Below are 24,072 nucleotides of genomic sequence, written 5' to 3'. Positions count from 1 at the left end.
AAGAATTTCATTGGGATGGCTGGGATTGAATTAGCTTTTTGGTTTTGTCAGAACAGATTTGCCTGTTTCTGTACTGTTTAAATGTTAGAGAATTGCTTTTTTCTTGTTTGACCGTTTGACTATGGCTCTTAAGGAAGTAGTTTGTCCTCCTGGTATAGTAAAAATTGTAGAAAAGGTGCCTTCCTGGCCTCTGATTCATCCTGGTGGAGTATATATGTGCTTGGCATCTGAGGGCCAGATTACACTAATATTTTCTTGCTCTTTATACATAATTTCAACTCCAAGACTAAAATGCAGTGCCGGTACCACCTTTAAGCTCTGCTATTCTAAGAAGCATTAATTATTTTCTCTGCCTCTGAAATGCATGCTAAAGGAAGAGATTACTAGGAGCCGCGTGGAAAGGATTAATGAATACCCAGAGTGTTGTCTTGAAAGCTGTAACTGTGTTGATGCTCCTGGCTTTGCAACTTCCAGGGAGCCTGCATGTACAGCCTAGGCAACGGGCAGTCTGCAGCATCTCTGTCTGTCAGGGCAACCCCCAGTATTGATACAGATTGGTGAATGAAGAGATTGAGAGCAGCCCTTCAGAGAAGGACCTGAGGGTCCTGGTGGATGAGAAGCTCGACATGAGCCAGCAATGTGCACTTGCAGCCCAGAAGGCCAGCCGTATCCTGGGCTGTATCAAAAGAAGCATGACCAGCAGGTCAAGTGAGGTGGTTCTGTCCCATGTGAGACCATGCTCGGAATACTGCATCCAGCTCTGGAGCACTCAGGACTGGAAAGAAATGGACCTGTTGGAGGATGTCCAGAAGAAGGCCACCAAAATGATCAAAGGCCTGGAACACCTTCCCTGTGAAGAGAGGCTGAGGGGGTGGAAGTAGAAGATAGCTCTGCAGCAGGGGCAAGACACGGTCACCTTAGTGAAACAGTTCTGCAAGACAATGTGTCTAAGCAGTCAGGATCATAGAGCTAAGGAGATACATGGTCCTGGAAGGAGATTTGCCAGCATATCATTGCATGTAGAAAGCATATGTCTGGAATCACTGGGTTTGGAAAAGCCACCTGTAATTGGCAGGCCTTCTCTGCTTTGTACTGAACTGCTGTTTTCGAAGTGTTCAGCTTCTGCTGAAGTGTTCTTCTTCCATGGGCCTTATGGAGGGACAGCAAGTAGCAGGATATGTGTTAGTGTTCAGATTTTGAGATTAGTATAATTAGCATATTGTTTTTGCTAGGGTACATCTAACTTCTAGAATTAGTCTTTTCTGTAAGATAAGTGGAAAAATATTCGCTGTACTTACTATATTTATAAGATGGGATGAATTGTGATTGATTTTGGAAATAGAACAGTCATTCTTCGGTTGAACTGTCATGATAGCATCCTCTTTTTTGTTGCAACCTGTGGAATAATATTTGCATGTATTTCCTTTCTTCACTCAAGCTGAGGTACCTTTTTGCCTTTCATCTGCAGTGAGCCAATGGTTTACCAGCAAAGGTGTGTTTAATGCATTTCTGTGAGAAGAAAGTACAATGAAAGAGCTAGAAAAGATTGGTGATTCTAAGTATAGGAAAAAGCACATAGACAACAGTGAATTGTAAAAGATGCAACAAGCCATTTTTCTTCTTTTGCTTTCCAACACAGTGCAATGCTTGTTTTCCTGAAGTTGTTCCAAGTGAATTTATTATTAATGAATGTATTTATATTATAACAGGAATTTTAAAATAAGAACTTTGCGATCACACTGAATTGATACCAATGATGCACAGAAATTATTGAAGAAAACCTTGTTTTTCTCAGTCCTAGTTTTAAAATAGTTAGGAACAATGGAGTCCTGAAGCATCACAGTAGAGTGTTTACAAGCTCACGTAACTGTGTCCTTGAAGAATGTGTCATGCAAATAAATCCTCAAATACTGAATGAGTGAACAGGTGGATAACCTCTTGCCAGCTGTGACACCTAACTTAATGGATTCCTCTGGGGTTAACAAGGTTGGCACGAGGGCAGCTGGGTGATGTGGTGGAGTCAACATGGTGCATCACTGTAGAGATTTCTGACTTGTCTTGCTGCCTTTGAAGAGGATATTAATGTAACTTGAGTATCACAGGAAGACAAGATCTAAGGCTAAAATAATTGTATATCTTCAGGAAGAGAAGGAGTATTATATCTCACCCGTCACCACAAGAAGGATGTTGAGGCTCTGGAGCGAGTCCAGAGAAGAGCAACAAAGCTGGTGAAGGGGCTGGAGAACAGGCCTTATGAGGAGCGGCTGAGAGAGCTGGGGTTGTTTAGCCTGGAGGAGGCTGAGGGGAGACCTCATAGCTCTCTACAACTACCTAAAAGGAGGTTGTAGGGAGGAGGGTGCTGGCCTCTTCTCTCAAGTGACAGGGGACAGGACAAGAGGGAATGGCCTCAAGCTCCGCCAGGGGAGATTTGGGCTGGACATTAGGAAAAAAAATTTCCCAGAAAGGGTCATTGGACACTGGAACAGGCTGCCCAGGGAGGTGGTTGAGTCACCTTCCCTGGAGGTGTTTAAGGCATGGGTGGACGAGGTGCTAAGGGGCATGGTTTAGTGTTTGATAGGAATGGTTGGACTCGATGATCCGGTGGGTCTCTTCCAACCTGGTTATTCTATGAGAAAAAAAAGGTGGTGCTGCCCCTTACGCTTACATTTGTGCTCACTATTTTCAAAAAAGGATGCTATGGCATAAGGTATCACTTACATACACCATAAACATTACTGAAATTCTTAATATCTATGTTAATTTTTTAATGAAATCACATCTTTATTGCCTTTTAACGCTGCTATTTACCATTAAAGATCACTACTGAATTCAGTTCTAAACATACCACTCTATTCTTTGTTAGTCATTTCTTAATTTATTTTACTGTTTGCTATAGCTCTGGTGTGAAGGGCTGAATAATGAAACTCATGCCATTGGACTCAGCCCAGCGGACCAGCCTGTTCAGATCCCTGTGCAGAGACTCCCTACCTTCCAGCAGATCAACACTTATATACCATGATATAGTTTTCCATGGACAGTTTTAAGTCTGACACCAGTGTCTGCAGACCAGTAAACATGCATACTTAGTTTTAAAGGTAAAAAACCAAAAAAATGCAGGTTGAACACGTTTCTGAAGAAGTGGTTTTGGTATCAGGAGTAAGAGGAAAGAAATCAGTAAAGAGCTAGGCATTTTACTGTGCTGCACATTAACTGAAGGCAGAGAAATGCTGGGAAGGGGAGGATTAGAACTGGAAAAAGGAGGGATTTTGCTCTTTGTTGCCTGTGATCAGCAGGCAATATGATTAGGTTATGTGTCAGCAGGCTAGCTTAGTTTATGCATTTGTTTATGGTATTGTTGTAGCATATAAAATCTATAGCTCTGTTATTTTGTGAAGCTTGTCATTATGTGTCTATGTGAGAACCATTAATAAAGTGAAATTATTATTCCTTACAATTTTACCATGAGTTTTTAATTAGGAGAAAAATAATTTATAGACCTTTAATAACTCATTATGCTTTTTTTACTCTAGGGAGCTAACTCATAACTGAACTGAAAGATCTTCTTTCACCTAAGGCTTTTCAGATAGCTTTTGTTATTCAGATGGAAATAAAGCTCATGATTCTGTTGATTTAGTTATATACATTTTCTGTAGTGTTATTCAATGCAGAATCTCACCAATAAGCTTTTACTTTTACAGTTCACATGGGAGTTTTTTTGATTTTCTTTTTTTGGCTGTTTTCGTTGTTGTTGTTGTTGTGCTTTTGTTTGTTTTCTCTTGTAGAAGTATCACAAATTTGTAGCTTTATCCCATGGAGGCTTGTTCCTTTGTGACAGGATGCTAGTGTGACACACATGAGATACAGTTTCAGAGCATTTACTGAAAAAAAAAACCCAGCTCAAGCTACCATGTGCTCTTCCTGACCTTAGTCCCTCAAGCAAGAAAACTGCTGAATGCAACAAAGACAGGATAAAATAATTTATTTTTTGGAGGGACGGAGGGGAATTGAATGTCAGAGAGAGCTCTTAGCAAGTCCTCATTCTCTTCTTGTTCTCTAGCTTGGGCTTGCCTTGCCCTCACTGGCCCCTGCCCTCTTACTTAAAGCCTGGAAATGGTCTCAATAACCTGCTTGCTCTAGGCTGATTCTTTATTGTGCTTTGCTGAGACAGCAGGGCAAGTGGAAGAGAATTGCATCCTTGAATTTCAGTCTTCCTTGTAGTCTCCTGGCACCATAGTACCTCTTTGTACTGAAATGTCCCTGGCCTACCCATGCTATGGGGAGCTACTGTATCTTCATTTTTCAGGAGAGCAAGGGTTTCATTTATCATACCAATATGGATTTGAAGTAATCCTCTTCTCAACTGCTTGCCTTGTCTCTCTTTCAGAGGCTGCTGTTTCCACAGCTGGTCTGACTTTACCTGTGTGCAGCTCTGCTGCTGTGCCAGTGGCAGTTTCAGGTCTGCATATTTGCACACAGCAATACAAATTTGAATGTTATAGCCTTAGTTGTACTTTGGCAGTTTAGGAGTAGACTTGTGTGTGATTCTGCAAGATTGTACCTCAGAGACAGAAACCTCTGGGCACAAGCAGACCCTGATTTGAGAACCTATCCAGTGCAGATGGAATCAACAGTTAATTTAGCTACAGTTTCTGCAGAACCTGTACAAACTGGCATTATAGACCTGAAATTGCCCAGATGCGTACAGGCTGTCATTAAAAATGCAGAAATTAGTTTTCTGCTACCCAAGTGATTCTACTGCGTGATTCTATCTGTTTTTTCCAAAGCATGTGATGCTATAGCTTCTGCACAATGCATTTAATGGATCTTTGCAATGGCAGAACACATTTTGACACAAAACACCCATTTTTCTCCCCAAACCTCTCCTTAGGAATGGATGACCTGCTAAAACTTTGTCCTAAAACTTTAATATTTAAATCAGGAACAAATCATCATGAAACAGGCACAAGACTTGGATTATTTCAACCCAAATATTTCCAAAAGGAAAAATATGCTCATGAGATAAGAAGGGAGCTTAGCATGGGTGTCGGCAACCTGAGCTGCAATAGTGATACTGATTTCAAAAATTAGACAGCAGTGGCTCTCTCAGGGGGACTTGGTATTGACTTTGTATTCCAAACAGTCATGTGACTAAATACTTACACTTTGTTTCTTTAATCGACTGTTTACACATCTATAGTCTTCAAATAGATAGCTGGCGCAACCTGTTGTGCTATACATACATTGCCCTCTTCAACTTTCATGTGTTGTAGAACACTGGTTTGTTAATTCATTAAAAAAATAATTAAGAAAAATGATTTGGCATCCTGAGAACTGGGAGAGAAACTTTGGAGGATGAGGTTTTTTTACAACTGCAATTTTTTTAAGAACTATTTATATTGTCATTGCAATTATATGAAATCTGCATGTCTGTGTTGAAAAAACAAGAAAAAACCAAACAACTAAACATGCTTTGTTCCCAGACCATTTGTGTTCATATAGCCACACTGTTTTTATCCAGCTAGTGATATGAATGCAAAAATAACTACAAATAATGTAAATATTTAAGGATTTTTTTGTGTAGTTATTTGTGTGAATTTAACTTTGAAAATAGAAATAGATTCACATTCTAAATACAAGTAATCCTTCTTGCTGATTTTCATCAACACGTCAACATACCTGCTTGTCTGCTCTGTTCTACATATCACTAAACTGGTTTGAGAAAGGCAAGTTAAACCAAAAATTATACCTGCATGTCAAGCATTTTCCCTTTTTCATCCCTCATATCTCAACCTTTTTATTGTAACAATGATGAAAAGTAAAATTTGCTTGTTCTACTCAGTTTTCCGCTTGATTGGATCCTTTTTCATTAATGAACAAAGCAAAAAACCCAAACCACTGGTCCTTGGCTGCTTCTGATGGATATAAAATTAATCTTACTTTACTTAAATATGTGCTAGTGAGTTGCACTTATGCTGAGGTGTTTTCTGCTTTACCTAAGGGAGAAAATTTTAGGAAAATTTTAGGAAATTTTTTAGGGCACTGGAACGGGCTACCGAGGGAGGTGGTTGAGTCACCTTCCCTGGAGGTGTTTAAGGCACGGGTGGACAAGGTGCTGAGGGACATGGTTTAGTGTTTGATAGGAATGGTTGGACTTGATGATCCGGTGGGTCTCTTCCAACCTGGTTATTCTTTGAGAAAAAACACACCTGGCTTATAAAAGACCAAAATTTGAATACATCTTTTAAGCTTATATTGGATCACTGCTCTATATATTTTATAGGCCTGTAGTGTAAATTACATGGTACAATGGTAAAAGTCTTCTGTGTTTCCTTAGAGGACCATACTGAGAAAGCCTGTAGCCCCACATTACCTGCTACAGTACCTGCTGATGTTGGCTACCTGATGTAATGCAATTATGACATTTACAGTAACAGTTATATTTCTTGATTGCTTTCAGAAATAGCCCCTTGGTTACGTGTGTTCAGAGCAGAAGATGCTGTGGACTTCTCACAGTTAACATTTGACCCAGGACAAAAAGAACTTATTGCTGGAGCAAGGTGAGAAATCTATTTTCTTTTCATGTTGCATCAAACTGGATTCTATTCTTTGTTGATAAGTAATATTGCCCCAAGTCCTAATATCAGCTTGCTTTTGTGTGAATCCCCTGCCTTCCAGACCCACTAAACTACACATTATGTGCGGTTATTTCTCTTGCTCCTGACCAAAATTAAAAGATCATCTGCCTGGTATGAAGGATCCTAATAGCTTACAGTGTTCTCATTTTTAAGAGGTTTCTCCTAGAGTACTGTCAAACTTTGGATGCATGCAGTAGAACAGGCAGATTTTGCAGGCAGAATTTTTAACATTTTAACATATGATAATGTGACAGTAGGTACCATAGCATAAAACTTATGAAGATCCCAGATTTGGTTACACAATACTGCTCTTTGTGCTTGGAAGTTTCTAGTTATTATTCAGTACAATGCCGGGAGCAATATTATAGAGACTGCAGAATTGATGGTAAAGTTGGTTATAATCATAATCTTTCCACAGTATGACTACTTTCAGGCTGTGACGAACAGTGACACTGTCTTAGATATCAACACTGAAGCAGTGAAAGCCCTTGAACACCATTTTTTCTTCTCTTAGCATATGAAGCATAGTAAAACATTTTGGTTGGCACAAAGTTTTAACCATCTAAACTTATTTAAATCTGCTGTCTGAATATATTTTGCTCTTGAATTGACAAAGTTCTAGTCACTTCATTTTTTTGGTAGATTTAGCATTGGAATATACTGCAATTTTTTTTTTAAGTTGAAAATGAGGTTCAATATACAGAGTCATAAAGTGCACATTGAGAAGTTCTTTCTTCTGCATGCCAATGAAAGTTGCTTAGCTACAGGGGCAAAACTTTCTGAATGTGGAAATGTATATACGTCTCTGGCCCACCTGACATTTCCACCTGGGATATGCTGTGCACATGTTGATTTTTCTGTTCTGTAAGGTGCCACATGAAATGAGGCATGAAGCTGTCAACTGATGCTGTTCTGTAAAGACAGCCAACATAAGTCAGATTTGTCTGAGCCTCTCCTCAGTTCCATGAAATTGTGTGTGGGATCGATCTATGCTGTATACATCTCAATAATCGATGGGAAAAAAGAACAACAAAAAAAAACCAACAAAAAAAGATTTTTTTCCCTCTCCTTTCTATTTTTTTTTCACCTTACTATTTATCTGAGTTCCAAATCTCAGCAAATCATATGCTTATTTTAACTTGTGCTTACAATGAAGTCTTTTGAACGACTATGGCATAAGCTTTGGATGATTTTCTTGAATAGTCAGTGACTTAAAAAAAATGCCAGCTTCCATCTCAAAGCATTGTGCCAGGCTATATGGTGAAAGCCATTCTATGTCATGGCGATATATATTCAGAGACCAGCAACTGGTTGTGAGAGTGTGGTAGTCGCAGCTTTTGCATATAGTCCCTGCTACTATGTAGAATGAATCCTTTCACAGTGATGTTGAGTTTTCTGGTCATTTGCAGGAATGGTTTTTGCAGCCTTTCATATTCTCAACTGGCTGCACTGATGTTTTTTTTAAGTAATGCACTGTTTCTAGTTGCCTTTCACCCAGGGCCACCTAAACAGAGCAGTAATATTACCTTGCTTGTGCTATGGCCTGTGCATAACATTTTAGTATAAGTTTCTTGTGCATTTGCCTCACAGGGCTCATATATCTGAAGAGCCATTAGAAAAAATTGTTTGCTGTCCTAAGCCACAAATGTGCTCTCACAAAGATTGCGAAGAGAAACACTGATAATTCCTTCTCCCTACTGAAATATCTTTTGATACACAGTTATTTCTCTTTGAATATTCCAACTTTTTTTTTACTACCTTTTTTTTTACTATCTTCTTATACTAACACTTCAGTACTGGAAAGCTAATAACTGTGTAATGTGATTTCAGTAATGTCTGAGCACTTGAAAGTTTCTTTTTAGTTGCAAAAATTATACTTTGTAGTCCTCTAACATACTTTTCACTTCTCTACCCAACCAATGGTAACGAAGGGAAATGTGGGATCTGGCATTTAGGAAAGCTACAAATAAACTTAGATTACTCTGTTTGCACTGACAAATGAAGTATCACCATTATAATTTATTTGTCCAACATCCAAATGAAAACATGGGATGATGCTTTCACCTTTAGGCTTTTGCTTTAGTAAGGTGGCGGTGTTCTAAACAAATGTTTCACAGGCACGAGGTGTCCTGGCTCAGCTTAGGTTTGTAATTGATTTTGTTCATCTTAGTGGAGTTTAGTGAACTCTTTCCCCAAATTTCTGTCTTTGAAACCAAACAAAAGAGCATGTGAAAACTTGACAGTATTGGAAATTATTAAATCCCTTTTCCATTAGTGGGTGATTGTCTTCTGTTTTTTAATTTCTACAGCCTCTAAAGAGGTTCCTGATTTTTTTTTTTTTATTAATAAGCAAGGTAGCAAAGTTTCCAGCTGAAATCTAGACTGGATTCACACTAGGAGCTGCCAATGTCATGCAGCTGGCTAAAAAGACAGGTATGATCCCATAAAGCCTCAAAAGGTGTCTTCTGTAGTGAGAAAGTACTGTTGATATCATCGCACAAGGTGCTTCGAAGACTTCAGACTGTAGTAGTGTTTATTATTCTGTTTATATATGCTTAAACAAGGCTAACTGAAATTAGAAAGGCATGTAAGGAAGGGCTTCTAAAAGGCAAATGAAGAAGGTTGGAATTGTAGTGCAGAAAAACAAAGGCTGAGTGTGTATGCAGCACCTGTCCATAAATCCATCAGCAGGTACATTTAGGGAAGGAAATAGCTGTATAAACTACACAGTAGCATTGGCAGAAAACCAAATCAGTTTAAATTGGCCATGATTAATTTAGTCAAGCAAAAATGAGTTTTGTCACATTTCACCAGTGCTAACAAAGCAAGAACAGGAATATTTTTGAGATAGAGATCTCTAAATATATGAATGGGACATTATTCTGTAGTATTTGCCAGTACAGGCAGTGACTGGGAAAGTAATTACTGGTCCTGTATTGTTAAGATTAGCTTTTTCAGTTTTGGAAATAAAGGTGGCCTTCTAATATCATTGGGCATAATAAAACCAGATATTTTTACAATTTAATCTGTCCTCTGCATCCCTCTTCCCCCCCAGCCCTGCAAGATTGTCTTCTGTCCTTGTGAGAGTCATTGCTTGATATTTTATTTTGTTCTGCAAAATGTTTAGCTCTCCTGTACTCTTAAGTTGATTAATTTGGAGTCTCCTAGCCCTATTTCAGTCTTCTTACACCATCTCCAGTGATCTATGAATGTTACAACTCCAATACTAACACACATCTTCACTTTAATCATCCTGTCTGCCCTGGCACTGCTATTTCCCCCATGCTGAGGAGTTGCCTAAGATTTGGAGCCACCCTACCCTTTCATTGTCCCTCCACGTCCATTAGGGAGAGAGGCTGCTGGTTGCAATGAAGCTTGGGTTTGGCTCAGTCTGCCTTATTTCTAGAGTGTTCACAGTCATGTTTCTCTGAACGCAAGTCCAAGTTGTCTTGCTTGCCTGGGATGATTTTGCACAAATTATCCGTGCAGAAAAATTAATTTAGATAGATTTGAGAAATGTGGGAGTTCGGTGAAGGTAAAGTCTTGCCTGACTTTGATCAAACTGCCTAAAGTATATAGTGAAGACAAGCGAAGATTACAGTTCGATTTATGAGGTTGAATTGAGTGAAGAAGAATGGTTTTTGTTATGGTTACTGGGTTTTAAAATTTGCATTTGAAGAACGGGAGAGATTTTTCAGTGTTATGTCAATTGGGTCTAGGTATAATGTAAAAGGAACTTTTTTTCTTAATAGCTTTGTGCTAAATTGAATGAGATTATTTATTTCCATAAAATGGAAAACAAGAAAATATAATAATGAGAAACAGTCTACAAGGAAATTTTGGTATGGATGTTAAACAGTTTTTAGTACGTTTCAAAGACTATTGGCTTTTGACAACAGGGCAATACAGCTATGTTCCCATGAAACAGTATCTTTAAAATTTGCTCCAGGCATTGTTCTTAACATCACATATGACCTAGCAGATAAAAATAAATGAGTTCTCTTGCAATCTGAAACCTTCTAGGGAATTAATTTGTTTTCTTCCAAAAAAACCCCATATGGCAGTGCAGAATTTACTTTTATAATTAAGTGGCATCGGCGAAGGCTTATTCTCAGGGCATTAGCTCCTCAGTAAGTTCAAGGAAATGAGAGACTGCTTGTTTATATCTTATTCCAGTAAATCCTGATAAAATATTCAGATGAATATTTCTGTCTGTTATTTAGTGGACTGACTTAGCCTCTAATCAAATATGATAATGATTTCTTTATTTTTAAATGCCAGTAAGCACAGAGTTTCTTGGATTTCCCCAAGAACACCCTTGCCTTCTTTTCCTGTGTGGAAGCAGTTTCTCATGTGTCCTGCAGCTTTTCCTTTGTTTCTCTTTTGAAAAGGTCAATTGAGGGGTGGGAAAAAGGCCAGCTCAGGGTAAGAATATAGCAGCAGAGATGTCTGAATTGCCCTGGGGAAGTATGCATAGCCTTTCTTTCTCCTCATTCTCTGACAATCCACTAAACACTTAGCAGCTCTAGTTTTCCTGAATCAAAATTTAATAATACTGTTCCAGCCATTCTGGTAAAATGAAGGTCAGCTAGATTCATAGAATCATAGCATGGTTTGTGTTGGAAGAGACCTTAAAGATCATCCCGTTCAAACCACCCTGCCATGGGCAGGGACACCTTCCAGTAGATTAGGTTGCTCAGAGCCTCATTCATCCTGGCCTTGAACACCTCCAGGGATGGGGCATTCACAGCTTCTCTGGGCAACCTGTGCCAGTGCCTCACCACCCTCATGGTAAAAAAATTTCTTCCTACTATCTAAGCTAATCTCCCCTGTTTCAGCTTAAAACCATTAACCTTTGTCCTATCACTACACTCACTGATAAACAGTCCCTACCCAGCTTTCCCAGCTTTCCTGTAGACTCCCTTTAAGTATTGGAAGGTTGTTATGTTGTCTCCCCCTACAAACCATGTCTCAAATCTAGTAGTTTGGGGCAAAAATCTTGATGTTCAAAATAATTAGTTACATTTCCCTCTTAATGCATTCTTCTTTCTCTCTCTTTTTATTTTTGTGACTTTTATTTTTTTCCCTTAACTATTTTATTCAGAACATGCAAAAATTATGTCAGAAGGAACTTGTTTGTTTAAAGGAAAAATTAAATGATCCTCCTCTTCCCAAGCCTCTTGTGCTTGAAATTATTAATGAGTAGAAGCCTAGCTGCATTTCATTCTTAAAATGTGGTAATTTATTTTTTAAAATTTAAGTTATGCTAATTCAGCTGTACTTTAAAATTATATGATCACCTATCAGAAATCTGTCTCAAAGCTATTAAACTTTTTTAAAAATTGGATAATATCTATTTAGACATATCTTACGTTATTTTTTGCACAGAGCATCCTAATAATGGTGGCTTTCTCCTGTATGTTCTCCTGCAAGGTAATTAAACTTGCTTTGAGAATTATAACTTGCTTTGAGGTGGCTTATTGCCTCAGTCACTCCTTGTCTCTCTGATGAAGGACTGTAACAGTATGCCTTTTCACTTAATTAGTTGTGTGTTTGGGAACATTAATTTGAACCATTACCACTACTTGCCATAATAACAGAAAGGCAAATTAAAGGATTCATTAACAGTGGTATAAGAATCTCTAATAAAGAAATAAATAACTATACAGGTTTGCTTCTTGCTGTTGTCTGCTCCCAGCGAGAGAATCTGAGAGTTTCTTGTTAATGAGATGCTCCAAGTGCTACATATTGGGAGAATATACAGGCACTAGGAATTAGTGCTATATTCTTTTAACCTCCATCTGGGTTTTATTGCTCATTTAACACTTGATTCAGGATAATCAATGTCTGTCCTTCCACTGATTGATCTTATCTGGTCTAAGGTATGGTTTAATCATAAATCTAAGAGAAATTATCATCCTACTGCTGTGGAAAGAGGAAGGTCTTTCTCCCTCTACTGTTTCTCTTTCCTACCTTGCTAATGGGTTCCTAGATATTTTTAAAAACTAATCGTTTATACCTCTTCTGCTCATGCCTTCTTCCAACACACAGTTTTCTCCTCCTTTGCATTAACTCTGGTAAATAGTCTGGTTGCAGAATTACACTGGTCAATTCCCTACCTCCACAAAAATTACTCGTTTTTTGGTGCTGATTTAATTTGTGTCTCACCATTTTAATTAGTAGAGCTAACATGATGTGTCATCAAAGGAGCTCTGGAGTTGACTCTGAGTAAGATGAAAAGAGAAGTTGTAGGGGTGAATGGAACTTCTTTGACAAGGAACAGGGCTGTTTCACTTTAACCCATCTTTGGAACTTCTATCAGATGAGTGGTGTTCTGAAGGTACCTGTCTTCAATGAAAGTCAGGACACACGTGATCTGTGTTAGCAGTAGTACATGTCCCGCTGCAGAATATATCAGTTTATGCCTTCTCTTGGCTTCTGGCTAGACTGTGTTCTCATATCAGCTGCTCCTTTCTTCTGCAATATATGCTAGTCCAAACATAAGGACTTTTGTCCTACATCACCGGCAGTTTGGACCTTGCTGAGCTTGGATGGTGACTTGACTTTAGCAGGATGCCAGGTGCCCACCAAAGCTGCTCTGTTACTTTCCTCCTCAGCTAGACAAGGGAGAGAAAATATAACAACAGGCTTGTGGGTAGAGATAAGGACAAGGAGAAATCACTCACTAATTACCAACATGGGCAAAACACATGCGACTTAGGGAAATTAGTTTAATTTATTACCTATCAAATCAGAGTAGGATAATGAGAAAGAAAAAGAAATCTTAAAAACATCTTCCCTCCATGCCTCCCTTCTTCCCAGACTTTGCTCCCAATTTTCTCTACATTCTCCCCACCCATGACACAGGTGGATTGGGAACAGGGGTTTAGCTTGCAGTTCTTCACAAACTGCTCCTGTGTAGGTCCCATCCAGCGGGTGCAGTCCTTCAGGAACAACCTGCTCCAGCATGGGTCACCCTCAGGGTCACAAGTCCTGCCTACAAACCTACTTCAACATGGGTTCGTCTCTCCATGGGTCCACAGATCATGCCAGGAACCTGCTCCAGTGCAGGTCTCCCATGTGGTCACAGCCTCATCCGGGCAAACACATCGGCTCCAGTGTGGGGTCCTCCATGGGCTGCAGGTGGATATCTGCTCCACCGTTAACCACAAAGCATTTGCACGGCTGTTCATGTGAGTGGGAACTGTACAATGAATGGCATATCTGCCAATATAGAAAACCAGGGGCGTGCACTTTGAAATACGCTTTGCAATATTAAAAAGTCTTGAAGATTTGGTCACCCACAGTTAAGAAATACTGGGTTAATGTTTTTGGTTTGGTTGTGGTGATATTTCCAGATAAAGTTGAACCCAACAACAACATAATAAGTAGCTGAGTAAGCTCACAAACTTTTAACGCAACAGTATTGTTGTTGCATTTATGCTTTATAGCTTGCCGTTTCAAAAAGAAAATGGTAAAGTGCTGGATTTAACAACCATTGCTAGCATGCTATACTTTTGAATCTTTTGGGGGTTTTCAATTGATTTTTGACATGGACTTCTTTAGGAACATGCAGAAGATTAGTTTTATACTTTTATCTGTAGTCATATTGAATGTATTTGCTGCAATAGGTTGAAATATGTCATTGTCAAGGAGGTGACTGGAGCATGGTTTTTGTGGCACTCCATTCAGTTCCCACTGATACCAGTAAAAGTCTTTGCCATTGGGTTTGAGCAGGCTCTTGATTAATATGTTTTGTTTATCACAGTTAAGCTAGAAAAGTTGTTCAGTGCTGTGAATGTAAAGCAAAATGCTTATCGTCTGCTGGCTATCTTAAGAAATGAGGGATGCTGCTTTATCTCAGTTAGCTGTATTTTCTTCTCATTACAGTGTCCTCTGTTTGCAGTTTTATGTAACACATTTGCTTTCCTCATTCATTAAGTATCAAATGAAAACATATATATCAATTACCACCAGTGTCTTGCTTTATTACCACCATATTTGGACAAGAGACAGGCCTATGTCTAAGTATCCATACTTCAGAAATGGACTTGGTCATTTTTATTTCACATCTTTTGTTTCCTTCAAAGTGTAAGTGCACTAGAATAAAGTTAAACAGAGGTTGAGAAATGGCAATCCAGGGCAAAACATCAATGACATATTGAAAAAAGTACTGTCACATGCCTTGTCAGCAGCATAATGGCTCTGTGCATGTTATGAAAATTGGCATTGATTTTTTTGTTTTGTTTCAACTGCCAAATTTATTAATATTTCCAGTGTGTTTTTTTGGTTTGGGTTTGGTTTTTTTTACTGTCTTGCTTATTTTTTTTGGTATTTTTCTCAGAGAAGTCCTTTTTGAAATTCTCATGTTAGGGATGCATGCCTTACCATATTGAACAAATATAATAGGTTTTTGTCAAGCTAAATGTAGTCCTGTTAGTTCTACTGAAGTGGGCACATTTAAGTAGGAATAGCTCTTATTGCTCTCCAAGTGCTAGTTTGCCCCCTATCCTAGCATTATTTATGTAGGCACATTCACCATTTGCTCAGTTTACTTCTGTGTTGCTGAGGTGTAATGCTTTTACTGTGTCTTGCACATTGCTTTTTTTCTTATCCTATCTTCTTTCTGCTGACTTTATGAAGCTGAAAATATTTTAATTGGTTATTGGCAACCACAGAAAGTTGTAAAATGTACACTAATTAGCTCTGGCTCTTAGCTCATTCACATGAATATAGACGTTTTAGTCTCCCTAACACTTACAGGGTCAGTATTTCTAATTCCACGCTGGGATACATTAATGGGTAAAAGTGTTGTGCTCTACTGCATAGGATACAAATCTCATTTTCTAGAAAAAAAAAAGTACAACAACCACACAGCTTTTAGCCTCTGTTTTTCTCCAGAATGACACTATATTTAGGTAGTTATTAATTAGAATTGTTATAGTTTGGGACAATAGCTTACTTTTTAAAGGGTTGAAATGATATTAGAATGAAAGAATACAAAAAGACATTAATAATCTGATAATTTGTCTTAAAATGATCAGTGATAAATCTTCAGATGATATCTCCAGATGAAGTATGCGTAGAGATCAACATGACAGTATACTAAATACTGACCTGAAAAATGAAAGTATGAGATCAGTCTGCTCATATATTCTGCGACAGAGACTGCATTTATTTGTAGAGTCAGATGGGACATTTATGAGCCACTCCTGTGAGTCTCATACCACTGAGTTAAGAGAATATTTTATACCTGCCAAGGATGCCATTAAATTTTTCTGGCAGAAAAAAAGTTGATCTGCTTCTGAAAGTGGAAAAAATAAAAGAAAATACAACAGCAGTGAAGTTATAAGTTTCTTTAACTTTGATATATGGAGTGAAAGAAGCACGATCAATGATGGTTGATGGAAGCTTATATGCAATGAGATGAGGAGAAGACTAAGTATTTGTGTTCCCTGCTGAATATTTCTGAGCAAGACATTTTGCTGATATGAAGGTAATTTTTGTCATTACAGAGTGTGCAGATAGATTAGAAAGACTATACACATCACTTCCTGACATTTCAGCGGATGTTTTTCAAGTCAACTTGAATTAGCTTATGGATGAAGCTTTGTGTAAACATTGTCCTGCAATTTACTGTTCTCTTTGTTTGCACAATTCAGGTCTCTTCATGACTCAAACCTGAATATTTTAATTATTTCTTTTTTGAGATTTATCTGTGTTAATAAGAAATATTCTGTCTTTATTTTACTTTCTCATGTATTCTTGCCCTTTATAGCTTCTCTCTTGCATTTTGACTAACTCCTTTTAGCAATATCACTAGGAAAGACTAGTGACTTGGTTCTTATACATCTAAAGTAGGCCATGTATACACCAGAGTCAATAAATAAAGACACATTGCTGCATCTGAGAGTTCATAAATAAAACTGACCATGATAGTGGTTTTGTTTCTAAGATAAATGCTTTGAAAAAGCATTTTCATTTGATAGATGCAGTTTGGTTTTATTCCCATTTCTGCCCCACCTCCAGCTCTTTTAAAAAAATTAATAGAGATATGCCCATCTGTGCCCATTAGCAATATGTCATGCTCCTTTGGAAAGGATTATAATGATTATGTCAAAAAATGTGTCTTACTTTTAGTTCAGATTATACTTCTATGATCTGCATGGGTGCAAGACTGAAGATAGCTTGTTAATATTAGAAATATTAAAAATTAAAGTTGAAATTTAATGTTATCTATTTTTTACTCAAAGTGAATTTATTGAAGTCATAGAAGCTAATGTTATAGATTTATTATGAGTAAATGAAAATTGAAGTAATTTATATTAATGTTTCAAGATTTTCCTATTTATTTTTATAAAAATATAGTCACCACAGATGCTTTGAAAAATCAGAATTGCTAGGTCAAACAAAATCAGAATTAGTAAAAATTAGTCATAAGAAGACTAAGGAATATTATATATGTGGAAATGTAGTAAAAAAAAAAAAGACAGACATAATGAAAAGAAGAAAAAAGGAGTGTGAGAAGAAACTAAGGAAGAAAGAAAAAAACGGCCAGGAGGAGTATGGACATGGACTATGGAAATGCTCTGTTGTAGACCTAGCCTGAAAGAGAATCTGCACTAGAGAAGAATGTGCTGAAATCAGTTCAAAGATGGTGTGGCATTCACTTGTTTTTATGACGATCATGGACTGATACCATAGGTGTTTCCAACAGAGCTAGTTTATCCGGACAGCTTAACAAGACAGCTGCTTTAACACATAGACACAGTAAGTTGGGAGGACTTGTGATAGCACATATAGATTATCCCAGTACCTGCTGAAGAAAATTTTGTGGGTCACGCTCACTTCTCTGAGTATCCTAACTTGTCATTTCCTCAGGTTTCAAGCAGTTTCTCTACGTCGCATCTTGTTCGTGGTTTGACTTAACTCCTCCCCAGGTTCTCTAGGTGCAAGGATGCTGCTGTACAGAAAAAGTGGAGTGAGAAAATCTTCTGCATGGGCTTTAGAAAAATATTCTTGGTTCATTGGTTGTTCCTGCTGTAGACAGAAAAAAAAAGTCAAAGAAATTAGACCAGATATGACAGGATTTCAGTGAGAATTGTGAAAACTCTGTGGCTTCTACGGACACTGTTATAATGGGATCCTTTGCTTCAAACTCTACCTGTGGCTGAGCTAATTGTGTAAAGTTCCCATCATTGTGGAGAGAAACAGACAGCTTTAATCTGCCTGTCGTCTTATTCTTATTTAGACATCTAACACTACTCACATGAATCTGCTGAAGCACTAAATATTCTCTTTGATTCTAAAGGAAGATGGGGGCAATGAGTCAGATGTACATGTATGCAGCATAAGTATGTACTTTATTCATATGCAGTCAGTCCTTCCAGCTGAAAATTCATTTTAGAAATTGCCTCATCTTTAGCCCAAATGAGTGTGTGTTAAGACAGTCCATGAAAGAATTTAGAGTCTGAATACCAGTCAATTTTTAATATTTTTCTGTACTTTATATTCACCAATTATGGTTTTTATTTACACACTAGTAACAATTTTTATCTACTGTTTTTTTAACCCCAGAAACTACCTCTTCAGGTTGCAGCTTGCGGATCTCTCTCTAATACAGGTACGTTTTATGTTTGTTTTCTTAGTTCCTCTGCATGATGTAGGTAAGCAGATGTTTTAAGGCAGATTATAAAAATATTCAAAAGCTTCATAATTATATCTGCATCTGGTTTTGTCCTCTTTGTGGCCCCATATTATATAAGTCATATTATCCATTTTAATTCCAGATTAGCCTTTGCCCCAAGATGTACAGACCTGATGTTACCTTACTCTGCTGTGATTTTGTTAGAGTGGATCTATACAAAATGGAGACTGGGAAGTAGAATCGTGTTCTTTTAGAAAACATTTCCAACTTATTATTATGCAGGTTCAATATTCAGAATTTATTGTTACTATAGAGAAAAGATTTTTTTTTTTAAATAATAAGTAAAAAAAAATCGTATTTTCTAATGTTAAAGTAAGTAAATTAAACAACACATCTTCAAGGAATAAATATAGTGTGAACACGGGTATTGGAATCTGTTTTGTGTATAAGGAAGTTATGCATTGTTTAGAACTTGTCAGGGTTTAGAAGGTGAAACAAAGCCTTTTAGGGGCAGTTAGGCTTCATAGAAAGGTAAGTGAGAATCCCTGACCAATTTGTTTTATCCTGTACATCGTCTGACTTCCATATACCAGCAATATCATCTTCCGTCAATTTTTAAAGTGTTTTTCCTTGCTTTGTTTGTTTTCTCTTTCATTATTTTTAACCCTGGCATCATGTCTCACCTTCATCATTCTTGTATTCTTGGCTCTAAGAGTTGTTTTAGTAAATTTAATTAAGCTGGCTGACTTGCTAAGGTGTGGAAATAGAAAATTACAATGATATAGAAACGTATTTTTTTTCATATTTTTTTTTAATTTATGCAATTTGAAATTAACTCACTTTATATTCCGTACTGTGCTATTATTTCATGAAGCATACTATAAAGTTCAATATGGAAAACTAAAATGCATTCAGGTAAGGGCTGTCCTTGTGGTTAGTAGAACACCTTGGGTATACTTTGTCTTGCAGACAATCTTTACCTTCTCAGACTACTAGAAACATGATCTGAAGTTGGTTTATAGTTAATAAAGTTGCAGGATTGATAAATATTTGATTTAGTTGCTAGTGCTTAAGGCTGTGACACCAGGGAGGGTGTGGATTTTCCTTCTCTGGAGATATTCAAAACCTGCCTGGGAGTGCTCGTGTGCAACCTGCTCTACGCGAACCTACTGTAGAGAAGGGAGGTGGACTAGATGATCTCCAGAGGTCCCTTACAATCCCTACCATTCTGTGGTTCTGTGATTCAGTGACAAAGCAAGCACCTTTAGTATCCAGAATTCTGCTGTCTACTTTCATTTTATGTGCTGTACACAATATCCTGACAAATAATTTGTGTGAAGTCCTGAAGACTCTTGCCGAGAGGCTGCATTCTGATGGTGCTATTGTAGTTTATTCTGCTAATTCATAGACAGAAATTCACAGTTTTCCTCTGTTAGGATAAGTATCAGTAGGCTGAATTCACCAATGACATAGAAATCTGTAGATTACAGAGTTTTGTAATTGTGCTGACTGACTTGAACAAATACCCTCCAATCCCAATCGGTAAAAAATATAAAATGAAAACAGAAATCATATTGTTGATGTTGAACTAGGTTACTAGCTTTTGGTCTTATGGATATACAGACGCCTTTAAATAGGAAGTCTTCTCAAGGTGACTTTTAATAAAGTTTCTCATTCTGCCATCAGTGCTGTAGCACTATTGTTTTGCCTCTGTATCTTCAAAGTTTTTCCATGGCCCTTTATGGAGATTTTATTTCTAAGTCAAACCCAAAGTATGTAATCCTTTTCTTTCACCATGATATCTTTACTACCCATAGTCCAAGTATTCAAGTTATTTTTGCCTTAGTTTCAAGCCTATCATTATGACTCCTTCATATTTATCTTTCAAAGATCTCTTTCTCTTCTTCCCTTCTGCTTTCCTTTTGGTTCTGTTAGAGCCCCAGGACAGCCCTTATCAAAAAGCTGTTCTACATTGGATGTGCCAGTTATGGCAGCTCCCAATCAGCTGTGAGGTGGCTGAAGCCTTTGTGTTGATGTAAGTAAGCCAGGATATATTTGGTATTATTTAGGACTCTGAAACTCATTACACAACACTGTCAGGTTGTTTTGTAATCTGGTATGAAAGTACGAAGTTAGTCACTGATCTCATAATCATGAATGTAGTTTTGGAAGAGCTCTTGAGAGGCCATTTAGACCCTCCAGTTACCCCATGGCAGAATCAATGGTCAGTGCTGCTGTTCTTACTGGTGATTACTTGTCTAAACTCTTCTTACAAGTCTTCAGCCATAAAGACACACAAATTTTCTCAGCCTTTGTTGGAAAAGGTCAAGACATGAAGAGAGTCTCTGTCTTGTGCTGGAAAGTGTGAAAGTTTGACTAATGAAAGAAATGGTAACCATTTACGTGAAACTTGTAAACCAAACTTAAGAACTACCAACCTCAAACCCACTTAGTCAAGAGTGTATTTGCCAAATGATCCACTGAGGTTTTACAGACCTTTCAGATAAGTTTTCTTGGAATGACAGAATCCTAGCTGCAATCCCAGTCATCCCAACATATTGCATATGATTACCCTAGGTATAATTGAAGTAAACTTTGATTTCTGAAACTCATTCTCTCAATCACATGCGGTGAAAGAAATATTTTGAATAGGATTAGAGGATATAAAATTTACCAGGTTAGAAATTAAAAATTGCACTATTTTGAAGCTCCAGATCTTTCAGACCTGAACCTCTATTATGGCTGACGGAGGTGGGAACAAAAGCAAAGTAAAAATTATGGGAAATCCTTGCTTTGATACTTTGAATTTTTTTTTTTTTAGTTTTATTCATTGGTTTAGTCTTTCTTCTAGTATTTTTCTATCTGGAAAACAAAGAGAATGCCTAAAGCTTGGACCTTTGATGCACTTCAGTTATTTTTGTATAAACAAGTTTCCTTGTCTGTCATGCTTAAGTGTTTGTTGGAACGTATCATTAGTTTGTCATGCATTGCTATTAGGAAGATAAAAAGCTTCATGTTACATGTCACAAACTGGAACAGTAAGAACCATTTAGTTATTGCAAAAGCATCTTTGCAAATCTTTTGTTTACAACTGCCCATGTATTTTTTAAAAGATACGCCTTTTAAAAATAAAGTATTATTTTATAATATTATCAAACATTGCAGTATTATCAGATATTGTTTTCTAGTAGGAAAGCTCTCTAAAAAGGAATAAAATAAATAAATGACTTCTTGTCTGCAGACTTTTGTAAAAACTGCATTGGGCCAAAATATGTATACGACCAATTTCCTAAAAGTGTATACCTGAAAAATAGATTTGAAACACAAGATGACCTTCCTTTAAAAAAAAAAAACAAGAAAAACCCACCCAAAACCAGACAGCTATTTGACAAGCAAGTTTTCACAAAAGAAATGCAGAACAAAGATTCATGTATTAAAAGGGTACCATTTCCATCAGTTTAGTTAAAGTTAATCCCTTGTAGAAGTGAGGGTTAGAGTGCTACTAGATTGCATCAGACAGGATGTGTACCTAAACATGAGCTAGGACTATGCAGCGAGACATCGTTGCCTATTGTGGGTTCATCAAAGTTGTCATCCCACATGTCATGGTTCTGTGCTCTGTACTTTATAGGAAAAGCCTGTTGTTTGAGTAAGCAAGTTTCATGTGATAGTGTCTGTAGCAAATCAGTACTTGATGTGTCTCAGCAATTTTATTTGTTTAGCAGAATAAAGAAGACTAAAATGAGTGAAAGCCCTTTAAGCTTTTGCCGGAGAAGCCTGAGAGTCAAACTGTGAAAACTGACTGTTGGAACAATACATGCATAGCAATTACGGATTAGGAAAGAAGCACTAATTTGCCTGTGGCTGTAGTAGGACAAATATTTTATAACTCTCACTACAGTGGGATTGCTCACAGCTACAGCTCACAGATGCAGAAGGCCTGACTCTACATAGGCTGGGGGGTGTGAGTTTTGCTTTGTTATTGTTCACCTCAAGTAATAATAGAATAATCCATAAAAGCATTGGCTAAGGTGCACTTCCTTATATTCATTAAAATACAAAAGCAGAAATCTGAATAGTAGTGTTTAAGTGAACAGGTTTTTTTAAAATATATTTTTAGAAAACATACCTAGCTAATGTCAGGATTAATACTGGGGCTTTGATGTCATGTAGAGAATAGCTCTAACAAGTGTCTATTTATGATCTTTGTTCTTTTTTTTTCCCAAATCCTTTGGAAAGAGAGCTTCTAAATTCAAACATTTACTTGTGTCTACCTACATGACAAGTTTGCTGATTTATCTGTAAAGAATAAAAAACTAATAGACGCTGATTTACTAAAGTGCTAATGCCACAATTGCCATAAACATTTTTACAAGACAGCACATTTAAGCTTTTCATGAATCTGTTGGAATGTATGCATCTTTTTTTCATCCATAAGATGAAGTTTTTACAAGCTCAGATCAAGGTATTTACCAGGCACATGCTTGAATTTGCCTTTTTCATCTGAATCTTCCATCTGTGAAGCCTGTTCTCACTTTGAGTTGCCTAGAAGGTTGCATATGAGCCTTTTCCACTTGCTCCTGTAGTTACAAAATTTTCATGAGATTTTATTCTCATGCTGGACTTGTATATCTTTGTTAGAAATACATATACCTCAAACTCCATTTTTAAAGGCAATTTTAGACCCAAGTTTACCACAAGATTCAAATTAAATTCTTTATGCAGGCTAGGAAGGTTGGAAAGGTTGGAGTTTTACATCTTCTGTGAGAGACTTTTATAACCTTAATTTGTCTTTTTTGCTAAACTACAGAGAAAGCTGTTCCAAATAGAGGTGCAAATCAGTCAGACTGTCCTTACTGTTCATTTCTGGGACAGTTTCCTTGTGCTCCCTTTGCTATGAACAAAATGAAATCTTGTAAGAAGTCCCCATGTAGAATCAAATCTTTAATTTATGCTGACACTGGAAACTTTTCGTTTATAATTAAAAACTTCTGAGGAAGGAAGCTGAACTTTAATTTGTTGAGTTGCCATATAACTAGAACCCCTTAAAGGACAAGTTAATGCTTTCTCTAAAACTTTCATTCACTGTGTTTCAGTCTATTTAATTTTTTTTTGGTGTGTATGTTTCTTACAGTCACTAGTTTAACAGATGTCTGATTAGTGAAATGCATGAAAGAAACCTAATGAATCATCATTTTATTTTAATGTAAAGCTACCTGTGAAGACAAGGAGATGCAAAAAAACCTTTCTCTGATATTGTACGGGAAAGTATAAAGGAACTAACCTAAGGATGTTCTTAACTTTTGCAACTGTAGGTTGAAAATAACAAAGCAGACAGAGATTTAACATTCTGTTTGGGCCCCTAAGGGGGATGAAAAATAAACAAAACAAATGAAAAAAAAATCTCTGTTGGGTTTTTCTGTGCCTGGTATCTCCTTAAGGGTGGAGGGAATAGTGTGCATTCCTCCGTATTATTATTCTCAACTTGTGCAAAGGGAGCATCAGCCACTAAAACATTATTTCTGCTTTGGCCCTTTACGTCTGTGTCTGGGATGCGTGAATGACAAATGGGGAAGCAGAGCAGATAACTTAGTGTTACTTCTGATGCTGTTCCAAGTTCCTTGAAAGCTTGGAAGCACAGGGAGATAAGATACTAGGGCTCATAAAAGCTTTCCAAAGATGACTGAAGCAAGCAATTTGCAGTGACCAAAATGTGGTAGGCCAGGTGCAAACTTCTGCCTTGGTATGAGGGATGACCAGACTTGAGGCGATATTTAAACTGTTAGCTTT

General features: G+C 37.4%; 1 protein-coding gene across 1 annotated transcript in view; it reads left to right on the top strand.

The window, feature by feature from the left end:
- SEMA5A (semaphorin 5A) overlaps positions 1–24,072 on the top strand; it is a 232,028-nt gene that overhangs the window by 29,313 nt on the left and 178,643 nt on the right. The window contains exons 3-4 of the mRNA XM_069853480.1: positions 6,458–6,557; positions 18,213–18,258. Coding sequence (XP_069709581.1) covers positions 6,458–6,557; positions 18,213–18,258 — 146 coding nt within the window. The remainder of the gene's footprint in view (positions 1–6,457; positions 6,558–18,212; positions 18,259–24,072) is intronic.

This window comes from Phaenicophaeus curvirostris, chromosome 3, assembly GCF_032191515.1.
Source record: "Phaenicophaeus curvirostris isolate KB17595 chromosome 3, BPBGC_Pcur_1.0, whole genome shotgun sequence".
NCBI lineage: Eukaryota > Metazoa > Chordata > Aves > Cuculiformes > Cuculidae > Phaenicophaeus > Phaenicophaeus curvirostris.
The sequence above is the reverse complement of the archived record's forward strand: the minus strand, read 5'-3'. Positions and strand labels throughout refer to the sequence as shown.